At 46.7% G+C, this 14,305-nt stretch overlaps 1 gene segment (V, D, J or C); it reads right to left on the reverse strand.

Annotated features, from left to right (window-relative positions):
• Positions 1 to 11,213: 11,213 nt before the first annotated feature.
• On the reverse strand, positions 11,214 to 12,075 carry LOC144930207 (T cell receptor beta variable 30-like). The segment is given in 2 exon segments: positions 11,214 to 11,509; positions 11,997 to 12,075. Coding segments are annotated over 2 exon segments (375 nt in total).
• Positions 12,076 to 14,305: the final 2,230 nt, after the last annotated feature.

Consider the following 14,305-nt stretch of genomic DNA (forward strand, 5'->3'; position numbering starts at 1 on the left):
GTAACTGGTCATTGTATTTCCAGCACCATGTGCCCCAATGGAAAGACACCATTCCTGAGCTCACAAGGATGTACTATTACAGCAGAAATAATACTGTCTGGGCAGCTCTCTCAGATGTGGTACACAGCCATGGTGTTTGTGCACATTCATCCCCAAGTCACCTGTGCATTTCTTCTCATACACCTCTGATTAAACCTAAGTATGAGGGGATTTTATCTCCATTGGAATGCCAGACAGCATTGCCTTTAGCCAGCCATTTTCCACACTTATCATGTCTCTCTATCTACTTCTTATCATGCAGTCTTGCGCCCCTTCTCTGTACTCTGTATAATGGAGTTTACACACTTGTGATACTGACAGTCTGATGTGTCAGGGTCTCCTGAAGCCCCAGGTGAAGGTACATTTGCAAGCTCAGAACCAACACTCGCTCTCCCTTGTATAGAATGTCCCCCCACTGACACTACCCTCATTTGCTGCTGGTCACACTGGAGATTTGTTCAATGGACAGTGTCCTCATTATGGCATTCGAAGGAGCATCAGCCAGATCTCTTCTTCTCCCTCTCTGCCCCTAGTGGTACTCAGCAGAAGGAAAGGGCACCTGCCAGGGACTGGGATGGTGAGCTGCTCTGACTCCCTCATTCCCCCAGTTATTTTGGTGCCACCACTCTGCAGCTCTCTCACACTGTCCTGCTTGGCTGCAAGCCCAGAAACACAAGGCTGTGTGATTTGACTGGAGGTGAGGAATCACCAGGACTAATGGGAATGAGCTCAGTGACGGAATTTTGGAATAAGTCTCAAGGAAGAAAGAAAAGGGGGGAGGAAATATAAAAGTACAGAGACAGAGAGACAGGAAAGAAAGGAGGTCAATGAAGAGAAACCTCCTAACCCAGAGACTAATGGTGTGAATGGACCAGGGATCTGGTATGGCAGCTCCTAGAAATGTTTACAGCCCCTTTGGAGACATCCCAAATGTCTGGGAACCCTGGCCCTGCCATAGCCTTCTGATTCCTAGGCAAAGACAGCTCCCTCTACTTCCTCCCCTGCCTCTGTCTCTGGGATTTTGCTGGCTGTCTCTGGGCTCCATGTCACTGTGCAGTGCTGCAGGCGCAGTAATACACAGCTGAGTCCAACCATGAAAGGTTTGTCCATTTTAGGTCCCAGTTTTTGTTGCTCCTCAGAGCTGTCATGGGCTTGGCTGTGAAGTTGGTCCCGGATACATTCACGGTAGAGTAGAAGAGTCCCTCCAGCTCCTTGTCTCCCCACTGCTGGTACCAGTACACCCACTTGCAGAGGAAGGGCAGCTGCTCCACGTCGAGTAGGGTGACCAGACAGCAAATGTGAAAAATCGGTTACGGGGGTGGGGGGCAATAGGACCCTATATAAGAAAAAGACCCAAAAATCAGGACTGTCCCTATAAAATCGGGACATCTGGTCACCCTAACATAGAGGGAGCCAAACCCTGGAGAAAAATGGGCAAAAACTGACAAAATCATAAGGGAGCAAACGAGAGTAGAACATGAAGAGAGAGAGGGAAAGAAGGGAAAGTTTAAATGAAGGAAAAGAAAAAAATTGGAAAGAGTGATGAAAGAGGGAGAGAAACACTGAGAAGCAGAAAAAGACAGAAAACAGAAAGGACAGCCACCTTTCTTGTGGCAGATTCCTGGCTGAGATTTGATGTCCCTGTAGACTGAACAGACAGGGCATGCACTAGGAGTCTCTCATCTGGGATTCACTCTTGGGTCTCACAGTCTCAGGTGGCTGCATTTTACCCACAAGTCCCTGCTGCTTGGTGATTCACTCCATTCCCCCCGTGTCTCAAAGCAGATGAGATGTTTCAGAATCTCCTGGAGACAGGTGTCCAGGTCCCTTTCTACTGGATGATGCTTTCCTGCCACTAACATGGGAATGAGATTTGCTCCTGAGGGATGATGAGGAACACACCATCAGGACAGGATACGTGTCTCTACATAGCAGGCCACAGATCCTAGGTACAGATATGGGACTGACACTCAGTAAATACACACAATTACAATCACTCTGGTGCAGGCCTCATATGCATTTAATTTAGATTTTCATATTGTAGCTGATTTCTATGGTATTATTTTTCTCTCAGTGTATGTGTGTGAGTGCAGGTGTTTGTCTGTCTATTTTCTGGGAAGAAGGACAAAGAAACCAGAAAATACACCATGTCTTATTTTAATAAACCTAACTGGTTGAAGGTTATAGCTCTGAGCAAATAATCCAACATGTGCAGAGGGCACTGAGCAGCCTGGGGCGTGTCAGTGTAACACATAGGTTCGTGTGTGTGATCATGGCTCCCCCTAGTGATGGGTTGGCAGAGCTGATGAGAGTCAGTAGGAAAAGGAGAGAACACACATGACAGGAGTGCAGGTGTGTCCTGTGGGGAGGGGTGCGTATGAAGGAGACTGTTAGCAGCGTGTGCAGCGGTGAGAGACATGTGATGGGGGCTGCTGCTGATAGGAAGAATAACGGTGTCCCTGACTGACAAGGGGGGTTTCCCTTGAGGGGTCTCTGCACTGTTGATTTTAGCCCATCTCCCTGCCCCGCACTGGATAACTAACCAGTTCCCCCCAGAGCCTCTTGGTTTCAGACTCCTGGTGCTGGGCTATGGTTCCCCCATTGGAAGAGACATCTCTGAACCAGGGGAGGTTTTTGTGGCCATCTCCGCTCTGCTCTCTCACTGTGCCCTGTGCTGCAGGTGCAGTAGATGGTCTGGGACTGAGTCACATTCTTTATCTCCAACCTGAGCTCCGTGTTACTGACCCGCTCAGACGTGTAGGATGTTTCCATCAAGGATATTTCCTCAGGGTCACCCTTGATTCCTGATTGCACCAGAAAGTGCAGCTGGCTTTGGACATCCTGCAGATACTAACTCATCCAGGGGTAGGTTGTGTCCTTCAAGGTGCAGGTCACTGACCCTGGTGCTCCCAACCGCACCATTAAATATGGGGATGACTGCTCCACTAATCTGCCCTCTGCACCTGAAAGACAAATGGGGTTACCCCATGGAGTGATGAACCTCTTCAAGGAGCCTGACCCCACCTGGGTGGCTGCAGCAGGGATTCCCAGTCACACCTGAGAGGGCAGTGGCCAGCAGCCCCATTAGCAGAGAGAGGAGCTGCAGCAGCTCCATGTCTCCATCAGAATCTGCATAGGAAAGTGTATGTGGGGCGTTTTCAGAGCCCAGGGGAGAGGCGGGGATGAGACTCTCATGTCCCTTGTTTGTAATGAATAGGTTTGGCCAGAGGTGTCAGTGTTGACAAATGCATAAGCCCAGATCATCTGCTCTATCTGTGTGACATTCCCAGACTAAGGGGAGCAGCTCTGTCCACCTGGGCAGTAAAGGGAACTGAGAAAATTTGAGGAGTTCAGGCACATCCTTCCCCTCGAGAACAGTGGCAGGTTTATGGGTGCGCACCCCCTCACACACACACAGGCACCCCTGCATTCCTCCATGCCACCTTGTCCAGCCTGTTCTGTCAGGCAGTGCTGCACTGCAGGCGCAAGGGAGTCTGTATACATGGGAGCTCTATTATCCCATCATGTGCATGAAGCATATATGGTAAAAGCATGGAGAGCAGATGGGATCATTTTTAAAAGAGCTCAAGTTTGAGCTAAAAAAGAGAACACTTGATTATCCTTAAGTAGCAGAGCTGGGACATGTTGAGTGCATGGGGATTGCTCACTTTTTTTAGGAAAAAGTTAATTTTGGCAATGCCCCCCTAAATGACATGTAGGTTGGGCCAAATTGAACATGATTCCCTACAAGAGCAGCAGACAAAAGGGAACAGGTAGCCTTTCCTTGGATCTTAATTGCTTCATACATGAGACCACAGCAGATATTGGCATTAGCTGGGACTCTTGGGGGATGTACCAATGATTTCTATAATTGTGCTTTATTTAAAACTGTGTTTAAAATAGTAAGTTATTACTTTAAATTTTGGGAGGTTTTCCTGGTCCTGTTAGTGGGCTCTGTAGGGAAAAGTGTAATCTGGACCTAGCAACATTCAGTCAGCAGCCAGCCAGCCTAAAGTAAGGTGGGGTAATGAAATTTTGTTATTTTATGACTAAAGGGAAGCAGAACTGTATTTAGCCTGTCCTGACTGAGGGGGTCACCCACCCTCAACTGAACTGCACTCGCTAAGGTTTGGATGCCAGAGCCCAGTGGAGAGAGAAAGACATTGGGGACAGGTGTTTCTGTCTAGCGGTGTGGGCTTTGCCTAAGAGCCACAGGCACTATCTGACCTGCTCCTCTCCAGATGGAGCTAATTAGGATCCATTGAGAGTCTTTTGGTTTGTTAAGTTTCAGAGGAACAGCCGTGTTAGTCTGTATTCGCAAAAAGAAAAGGAGTACTTGTGGCACCTTAGAGACTAACCAGTGACCACTAGAGCTGAAATCATTGATTATCAGGTCTAAGTGCTTAGATCTGCTGTGGGACAGTGGGGAAGAGACAACCCAGCCTGCACTAGTAATCCCCCACTGAGAGCTAAAATCACTGATTGCCGGGTGGAATCTCAAGAGACCTACTCACAGAGGTCGCAGTAAAGAGGTGGGTGGCAGCAGAAGGTGATGGCTCAGGGCCATCAGCAACGGAGCAGACCACAGCACAGTGGAGTGAATGGTGGCACTATGAATGACGTCAGCAGATTGAATAGCGGCAACTGTGAGCCACTTTCAGCGGCAGCAGCAGCAAAGACATTGGTCAATATCTCTTCCCCCCTCCCCACCTGGGTGGGAGGTGAACTCATGTGAATCTACCGCTGAACTCTGGGTCTCTGCTGACCAAGACAGCAACTGTGAGTGGGGTGCAGTGGAGGGAGAGGAGAGTGGTGTGTTAAAGAGACATTTGTTTTTTGGACTTTCATACCACAGAGCAGGGCTTTAACTAGTGCGGGGCGAGCGGGGCTGCCACCCAGGGCACAGAGCCAAGGGGGGCAGAAAAATGGGGTGGTGCACAGAATCGGGCCCAGCAGCATCACCCCCTTCCTGCAGGATTGGGTCCGACTGAATGCTCTGCACCCTCTTCCCAGGGCTCTGTTCTTAAAGGCACAGGCAACCCAATGACAACACAAGGCATCTCTTCTCTATCTGATATAACCTACAGGAGACTTGATTCAGTGAAATATTTTACATATCCCCCCCTCCCCCGCCAAAAATTATGTGTCACACATTTTGAGTATTTAAAAGATTCCCTTATCAGTTTATATGCCTGCATAAAGTCTCTTAGCAGTTCACAAATTTGTCTTTGCTGCTGCTGTGATTCCCTGAATTGCACTCCCTTTCTTATAATCCATTCTAAATATAGTTTTGCTCCTTCTAATGGTTTACTTTTTTAAAATGTGATTTTTATAACTCTTATTACTCTGAGCACTTCATCGTTTATCTTTGTCAACATTGTAGGGCAGATGGATGTCACTGTGCTATTTAATTTATATTTTAATAGCAGATAATCATTGAAACTATTTATAAGTACACAGTTGCTAGTAGCTTTAGCAATGACATCTGTGTTTCTATTATAGCACTTCCTATGTTTTTACAGTGATTTTTAATTTGGAATTTTTTATTCTAAATTTTTCTTTTTATAGCACAAGTTGACTTCCAGTCTGACTGATTTCCTGGCCTGGTGTCAAAACATCTTCATTTTCATTTGATCCACCAATAGGGATTGCCTTTCTCAACTGTTATTTTGCCTCTCAATCCAACCCTTGGTGCTTTTTCACATGTCACAGCTTGTGAGAACTTGGTTCCCAGATATTCACTAAGGGCAGTATACTATCTCATATTAAATCCTCCTCAAAGGCAAAATCTACTGTAATTTTTACTGAATGGCCATACTGGGTCAGTAATGGTCCATCAAGTCCAGCATCCTGTCTTTGGACAGTGGACAGTGCCAGGTGCTTCAGAGGGAATGAACAGAACAGGCAGTCATCGAGTGATCCTGCCACCAACTCCCAGCTTCTGGCAGTAGGAGGCTAGAGACATGGACACCCAGAGCATGGGATTTCATTCCTGATCATCTTGGCTAATAGTCAATTGATGGACTTATCCTCCAGGAATTTATCTAATTCTATTTTCAATACAGTTATAGTTTTGGCCTTCACAACATAATGAAACCACATCTACAACCCGAGATTGCTTGACAACAAGAATTCAAAAATAATGAGTTATACAACCCCAAATCATGACAGTCAAAAAGAGAAATAAATGATACTGAGGGTTTTGGTTTTTTTTGGAGCCCTTTTGTTCCTGAGCCTTTAGGGTACAGGAGGCCCAGATCCACAAAAGTAGGAGTCTAAACCCCTGAATGAGTCTTGGCCTAGCCTCATAGTTTTGCTGTTACCTCTCCCAAATAATTCATATACCTATGGCCACATCTACACTACAAATCTATGTTAGGTCAAGTTATATCAGCATACAGTCGCCACAGTTAGTATGTCACTTGTGCATGTGCCTACTTGGTTCCTTGTGTCTGTGGTGAGTGTACTCACCAGGAGTGCTTGTATTGATTCAGAGTGCGGTGCACCATGGATCTGTATCAACCATCCATCACAACTGCTACGTCTTACCTTTGTCATCCTCTGATTTAGTGGTAGCAAATTTGATGGGATGGTTGATGTCCTGTCACAATTTGCTATTCCTGGACCAGAGGATGGGGAAGGTGAGAGGTTGCAAATTGTGGCTGTTGTATTCCATACATCACAATTTGTTATCACTGAAACAATGATAAAGGAAAGTGGTAGCAAATTGTGACAACGTAGCAAAAGAGAACACCCACAGATATCAGTAGCTGCTACAGGTAGCAAAAATCTATCAGAAGCAGTTTTTGCCTGGCTCCTGGCAGGCAGCAACAGTTTTCAAATTGTGGTGCACGTCCCCCTAGAAAGGCGGACCCCAGAGTTTGAAAACCTCTGTGCTAAATGGAAAGCAGAAATCTGAGGGGTGCACATGACCCTGCATGATCCCCCATGTGTTGCCTATAGGGGGCGCAAATATGCTTGCTTGCCCCAGGTGTTAAAATGCTTAAGTTATGGCTCTGCCACAAGGTGAGAAATGGAGGCAAAGGACTCTGCTCAGTGTACTCCGGTTAGTGTGTGTGTGATCATGGCTCCCTCTAGAGACGGGCTGGCACAGCTGATGAGAGTGAGTAGGAAAGGAAGAGAACACACATAACCGGAGTGCAGGTGTGTCCTGTTTGTGGGGAGCCTGTGAGGGAGAGAGTTAGCAGTGTGTACAGTGGGGAGAGATGTATGATGGGAAGGATAACAGTTTCCCTGACTGACAAGGGGTCTCCCTTGAAGGGTCTCTGCACTATTGGTGTTAGCTCATCTCCCTCCTGCTGGATAACTGACCAGTTCCCCCGGAGCCTCTTGGTTTCAGACTCCTGGTGCTGGGCTTAAATTCCCCCAGTGGGATAGATATCCCTGAATGAAGGAAGGTTTTTGTCACCATCTCTGCTCTGTTCTCTCACTGTGCTCTTTGCTGCAGGTGCAGTAGATGATCTGGGACTGAGTCACATTCTTCATCTCCAGCCTGAGCTCTGTATCACTGACCCGTTTCGTCTGATAGGATGTTCCCATCCTGGATGTGTTACCAGTATCACCTTTGCTTCTTAAAGATTCCAGGAAGTGCATCTGGCCTTGGGCATCCTGCAGGTACCAGCTCATCCAGGGGTAGGTTGTGTCTTTCAAGGTGCAGGACACTGACTCTGATGCTCCCAACCGCACCATTAAATATGGGGGTGACTGCTCCACTAATCTGCCCTCTGCACCTGAAAGACAAAGGGGAATGCCCCATAGGATGATGAACTTCTCCAGAGAGCCTGACCCCACCCAGGTGGCTACTGCAGGGAGCCCCAGTCTCACCTGAGGGGGCAGTGACCAGCAGCCCCATTAGCAGAGAGAGGAGCTGCAGAATCCCCATGACCCTCTCAGTATCTGCACAGGAAAGCATTTGTGGGATGTTTGCAGAGCCTGGGAGAGGGGAGGGGCAGGGTAGGGTGGGGTGGGGATACAATTTACACATCCCTTGTGTGTGGTAAATAGGCGTGGCCAGAGGTATCAGTGTTGATAAATGTATTAAGCCCAGCCCAGAGCACCTGCTCTTTCGGTGTGACACTGCCAGATTAAGAGGAGCAGCTCTTCCCACCTGGACAGTAGAGGGAACTAAGAAAACTTGAAGAGCTCAGGCACATGCCCTCCCCTAGGGAACAGTGACAACTTCATTTGCACTCATGCACACTCACAATGCATTCTCACAGGCCACCTTGTCTGTCCTGTCCATAGGATATCAGGACTGGAAGGGACCTCAGGAGGTCATCTTGTCCAACCCCCTGCTCAAAGCAGGGCCAATCCCCAATTTTTTGCACCAGACCCCTAGATCGCCCCCTCAAGGATTGAACTCACAATGTTGGGTTTAGCAGGCCAATGCTCAAACCACTGAGCTATCCCTCCCCCCAGTGCATATAGATTCCCTCGGCTCCTGCAGTGCTGCACAGCAGGAGCCAGTGGAATCTATATGCACACACATCTATTATGTCATTATGCGTATGGTGCAAACTTGGCAAAAGTATGGAGGATAGATGAGTCATTGCAAAAGCATGTGAGTTACACAAGAAAAAGAGCCCACCAACTGGGACACAATGGACTGAATGGGGGATGCTCAGTTTTTGTGCATGCTGTAGAACTGTACCATGGCCTCCATAATGACGTGTGATCTGAGCTGAATTAAACACGATTCCCCACCAGGGCAGCAGATAAAAGGGAAAAGGCAGCTTCCCTTGGACCACAGCAGATATTGGTGCTGGTGGGGATTCTTAGTGGATGTGCTGGTGACTCCTGTAGTATCACACTCAATTGCCACGTGGATGCCCTACACCTCTTACGCTTGCACCAGTCGTGTAGATGGACCTTCCTGAGAATAGGTCCTTGTCTTCTTTCTAGGTTTGTTTCCGAATGGATCAGCTGCTCTGTGCTATGGGGATGATTTCTGTTCATTTTGATTGACTCTACCTATTTACTACATCTCCAGCACCATGTGCACCAATGGGAAGACAACATTGCTGAGCTTATAAGGATATACTGCTACAGCAGAAATAACACTGTCTGGGCAGCTCTCTCAGACATGGTATACACCAGTGGCATTTATGCACACTCATATCCAAGTCCACTGAGCATTTCTTCTCTTAACCCCTGATTTGCATTAAATGTCAAGGGTCATTCCCTGTCTGAAATTCAGAGCCACATTCTCCTTATGCACCTATCTTCCACCCTCGTGGTTTCTGTCTCTCTGCTTTAGCTGATACCATCAACTGCCACTTCCCTGCTCTATGAATAATGGAGCTTTACAAGTTGTGGTTCCTGTCATCAACAAGCCGTCTCCTGTTTCCAAAGTCTTCAAGAGCCCTTCTGGGTAAATCTTGACTCTTCATGATATAGAATGGCCTCCCTTCTTGAAATCATCCTCACTACAAGCTGATTGGATGCCAAATTTGAGTATTAATTTCAGAAATTCTTAATAGTAGTTCAGTGCCCTCTACAGAGAATGGAGAGATGTTGCAGACAGCCCTGTTCGTCTATCTCTCAGGGGATCCACACTCAGAGGGAATGGCAGCTGCAGGGGACTGGGTTAGGTTGGGGACCTCCGCTCTTTTCTCCCCTCTCTATCTCATTTTTCTTGCACATCCTCACAGCTCCTTCACATTGTGATTTGCTGCAGGCACAGAAATGCATGGCTGAATGATGCAGTCTCAGCTGGGGAATTCAGACAAAGTACTTCATGGAAGTTCTAATCACCATGTAGACTAGATCCATGTATGGTGTGATTGTCTCTTTGTCTGAGGAAAGGAAGAGAGCTTCTAGCTCATTGCCTCCCTCTGCCTGATGGTACCACTCCATGGCAGAGTGCATGGTGTCTTTCATTTGGCAGGGGATGCTCAAAGATGACCCCTGCTGGCCACGCAGTTTTAAAGGTTGATCCATAAACTGCAGGCATCCACCTGCTACACATAGCAGCACAGGCATCTCATATATTCACAGATACATATATTTTAAGACCAACGAGGAACCATTATTATCGTCTAATCTGACCTCCCAAATAGCACAGGCCAGAGAATTGCATCTACTAATTCCTGCACCTAACCTACAGCATCTGGCTCAGTTAAAGCATATCAAGATAGACAATCCTGCTTTGTGGGTTCCAGATGTTGAAGAATCCACCACATCCCAAGGGAAGTTGTTTCAGTGGGTAATTATGCTCACTGTTAAAAAGTTGTATCTTATTTTTAGTGTGAATTAGTCTAAATTCAGATTGTAACCATTGGATCTCATTATGCCTTTATGCCATAGAATGAAGAGCAGTCCATGATCAGAAATCTTCTTCCCATGTAAGTACTTACAGATTGTAGTCAAGTTACCTCTTCACCTACCCTTGGATAATTAAACAGATTAAACTTTTGTGTTTCACTGTAAAGCAGGATTTCCAGGTGACAAATTATTCTTTTCTGAACCCTTTATAATATTTCAACATCTTTTTTGAATTGTGGGCCCCAGAACTGGACAGGGTATTCCAGGAATCCCGTATACAGAAATAGCACCCCCTAATCACTTCTACTCCATATGTTCCTGCTCAGATATCTGTGGCTCAGCAGTCATGTGAATAAGACCACATCAGAACAGTCCCCAGAGACTCAGTCAGACCAAACCACAAGGGAATGAGGGCTGGGATCTGCAATTGGATTTGGGTGTTTGATTTAAAGAAACAGAAAAAGTGAAGAGAAAAGAATGGAAATTGAGGGAGCTGGAACAAAGGAAATAGTAGGAGAATGAGAGACTATAGAGAAGGAATGGAAGGAATTGGGAAGACAAGAGAGAGAAGTTCAAGCAGTAAAGAGCAATGTCTGATTTTGAAAGCCCAACAGTGAAGTCCTGGCCCCATTGAAATCAAGTGGCAAAACTCCCATTGTTATTAGTAGAGCCCAAGTCACATCTCAAGTGTGTGACCAGGTCAGTGATCTAGGATGGGGGCCCCAGGGGCTCTTTGCACCCCTTTGGGAGATGTTCTGTATATCCCAGACACTTCATCTGGGAACCACTGCCCTACAGTGTCCTTTCAACTCCTAGGCGCACACAGCTTCCCTATCTCCTCCCCTGTCTCTGTCTCTCTGGGTTTTTGCTGGCTGTCTCAGGGCTCTGTGTCACTGTGCAGTGCTGCAGGCGCAGTAATACACAGCTGAGTCTGACTGTGAAAGGCTTTTCCATTGTAGATGCCAATTGTTGTTCTTCCTCCAGGCTGACATGGGCTTAGCTGTGAAGTTGGTCCCAGATCCATCTCCTGAAGAATAGAAGAGCTGCCCTAGCTCCTCTGCCTCCTGCTGCAAGTACCAGTACATCCAGTAGTGGCTGGTTTCTTTCAATGTACACTGCAGAGTTTGGGATTCTCCTGGAACCCCTGTGAGGAAGGGCAGCTGCTCCACATAGGCCGAGCCTACACCTGGAAGGAAATAGGAAACAATATGATAGAACAGATGGTGACAAGTTGATGAAAAAGTGCAACAGGGAGGGAGGAAGGAAGGGAAAGAGGGAAAGTCAGAAGGAGAGAAAGAGGGTAAAAAAAATTGAGAAGCAGAATAAAAGCTAAAATGAAAAACAGGACAGTTATCTTCACTGTTCAGCCAAACAGGAGTCATTGTGGGAGATTCTTGGCTGAGAGCTGACTTCCCTATACAGTGAATTCATGGGATATGCGCTAAGTGTGTCCTATCTAGGATTCACTCTTGGGTCAGACACTCTGAGTTGGGTGTTTTACCCACAAGTCCTTGTTCCTGGGTGGTTCTCTCTGTTCCTCCCAGCATTTCTAAGCAGATGCAGTCTCCAGAGATCCCCTCACACCTTAGTCTCAATGACGAGAATGTGTCCCTTCAACTTGAGATTCTGAGCCTGCCTGCCCCACCCCATCCCCGTGGCCACTCAAACAGTACCTGGGGCCCAGAGAAGCAGTGCAGAGAGCAGGAGATATCTCAACATGATGTCAGCTTTACTCTGCTCTGTCTCCTCCATGCTCTGGGTTTCCTTCTCTCTGTGCTTCAAGGGAAGTGAGAAGGGACAGACACATACATTCTTCAGTAGGAGGAGTCAAGTCAACATGGTGTCACTGCAGAGGAAAGGTTCATCTCATTCTGCTTTCTGAAAGGCCAGTTTCATGAATGTCCTGGACACTCATGTCTGGTCCCCTTCTCCCGGATGATGCTTTCCTGCTGCTAATGCAGGAGTGAGAATTTCTCTTGAGAAATGTTGTTGGGGAAGATGCCATCAGAGTAGATGTCACATGTGATCATGTAGCAGATCACAAATTCTAACTATGAACATAGACTCCTGAAACATGACTAGAGTCACCCTGGCTCAGGCTCTAGGGGCTTCAGATACCAAGGTGTCACAATGCACAGAATGTGGATTATACTCATTGCTTAGTATAGTTTTTTATATTCAAAATGATTGTTTTTTATGTTATCTCTCTTTAAGAACGTATGCCAGTGCAAGTGTCTCTATGTCTGTATTCTGCATAGTAGAATAAAGACACAAGAAGAACCATCGTCTCTGGGGCTTTGTCAGAGAAGTTAGTCTGGATAGCTATTGCTGTCAATTTCCCCATAAATGCATCTGGCTAAAGGTTCCAGTTCTGAGCAAATTACGCATCGTGTGCTGAGGGCACTGACCAGCCTGGGGAGTGTCAGTGTAACACACCAGTTTGTGCGTTTGATTGTGGCTCCATCTAGTGACCAGCTGTCAGAACTGATTAGCATGTGTGGAAAACAGAAGAGAGTACACACAATGAAGTGCAGGTGTATCCTGTGTGTGGGAAGCCTGTGAGAGAGTGCGGTAGTGGTGTGTTCAGAGTGGGAGATGTGATGGGGCTACTGCTGATGGGAAAGATAATGGTGCCCCTAACATAGACTAAGGGGAGTCTACCTTGACGGGTCTCCCCACTACTGGTGTTAGTCCATCTGCTCTTGCTGTTTAACTGACTGCTCCACTAATCTGCCCTATGCACCTGAAAGACAAAGCTGGACATCTTGTGGAGTGATGAAACCTCTCCAGGGAGCCTGACCCCACCCAGGTGGCTGCTGTAGGGCACCCTAGGCTCACTTGAGAGGTCAGTGACCAGTAGCCCCATTAGCAGAGAGAGGAGCTGCTGCATCCTCATGTCCCTCTCAGTATCTGCACAGGGAGGTGCCTTTGGGGGGTTGTAGAGCCTGTGGGAGGAGAGGGGATGAAACTCACACATCCCTGGTGTGTAACATAGATGTGTGACCACAGGTATCAGTGTGTGCTCTCTCTTGCCTTCCCCTCCCATCAATACTGGATGTAGTTGCTCTACCACCTCTGGCCAAAGGGATAATGCAAGAGCACTTGGGGTGGTCTGAAACATACTTACCATTAGTGAGCTGTTTTGCAAACCTGCATGTAAGGAGATACATTGCTGTTAACTGGGAGATAGTTACACTTATGAAGAGAGGATAGATAAATACCCATCTGTAATCCAAACCATCTCTGAAGAAGCAATTCCACTGAGCTAGCAAAGGAAAATTGACACAGGTGTTTGTATGATATAGCCCAGGAGGCAGGTGGCACTGCCTGTTCATTGAAATGTGTGGAGTGTGGATATCAGGCAATTCTCTGCAGGTACTAAATACATAAAGGAATTTTTCCAGCTCCTGAATTCAGTCTACGATGTTGCTACATCTTTGCAAGAAAAGTATGTGGTCACAAAGTAGCAACATTATTCCAGAAATCTTTTCTATAGCAGTGTAGGATTTGGATAGGATGTCTCACTCGTGCAGAAGGTTGGCTGGCTGGCCTGGCTTTGTGCAATGTTGAATACTCAGTGTTCTGCAACACATTATAATGTAACACAATGCAATACCATACATTTCATTGTAATATCATCCCGTGTAGTATAATATAGTACCATGCAAAACATTGCAATGAGACACAACACAGTATGCAAAAAGAAAAGGAGTACTTGTGGCACCTTAGAGACTAACCAATTTATTTGAGCATGAGCTTTTGTGAGCTACAGCTCACAAAGCTCATGCTCAGATAAATTGGTTAGTCTCCAAGGTGCCACAAGTACTCCTTTTCTTTTTGCGAATACAGACCAACACGGCTGTTACTCTGAAACAACACAGTATAATGCAATACAACACCATGCAATGCAATAAAATACAATGCATGTATATGCAGTTTCCTCCATACCCAATAACACAAACTATCTTCCAGGGAGAAGGAA

The sequence above is a fragment of the Lepidochelys kempii genome, chromosome 1, assembly GCF_965140285.1.
Source record: "Lepidochelys kempii isolate rLepKem1 chromosome 1, rLepKem1.hap1, whole genome shotgun sequence".
Taxonomy (NCBI): domain Eukaryota; kingdom Metazoa; phylum Chordata; order Testudines; family Cheloniidae; genus Lepidochelys; species Lepidochelys kempii.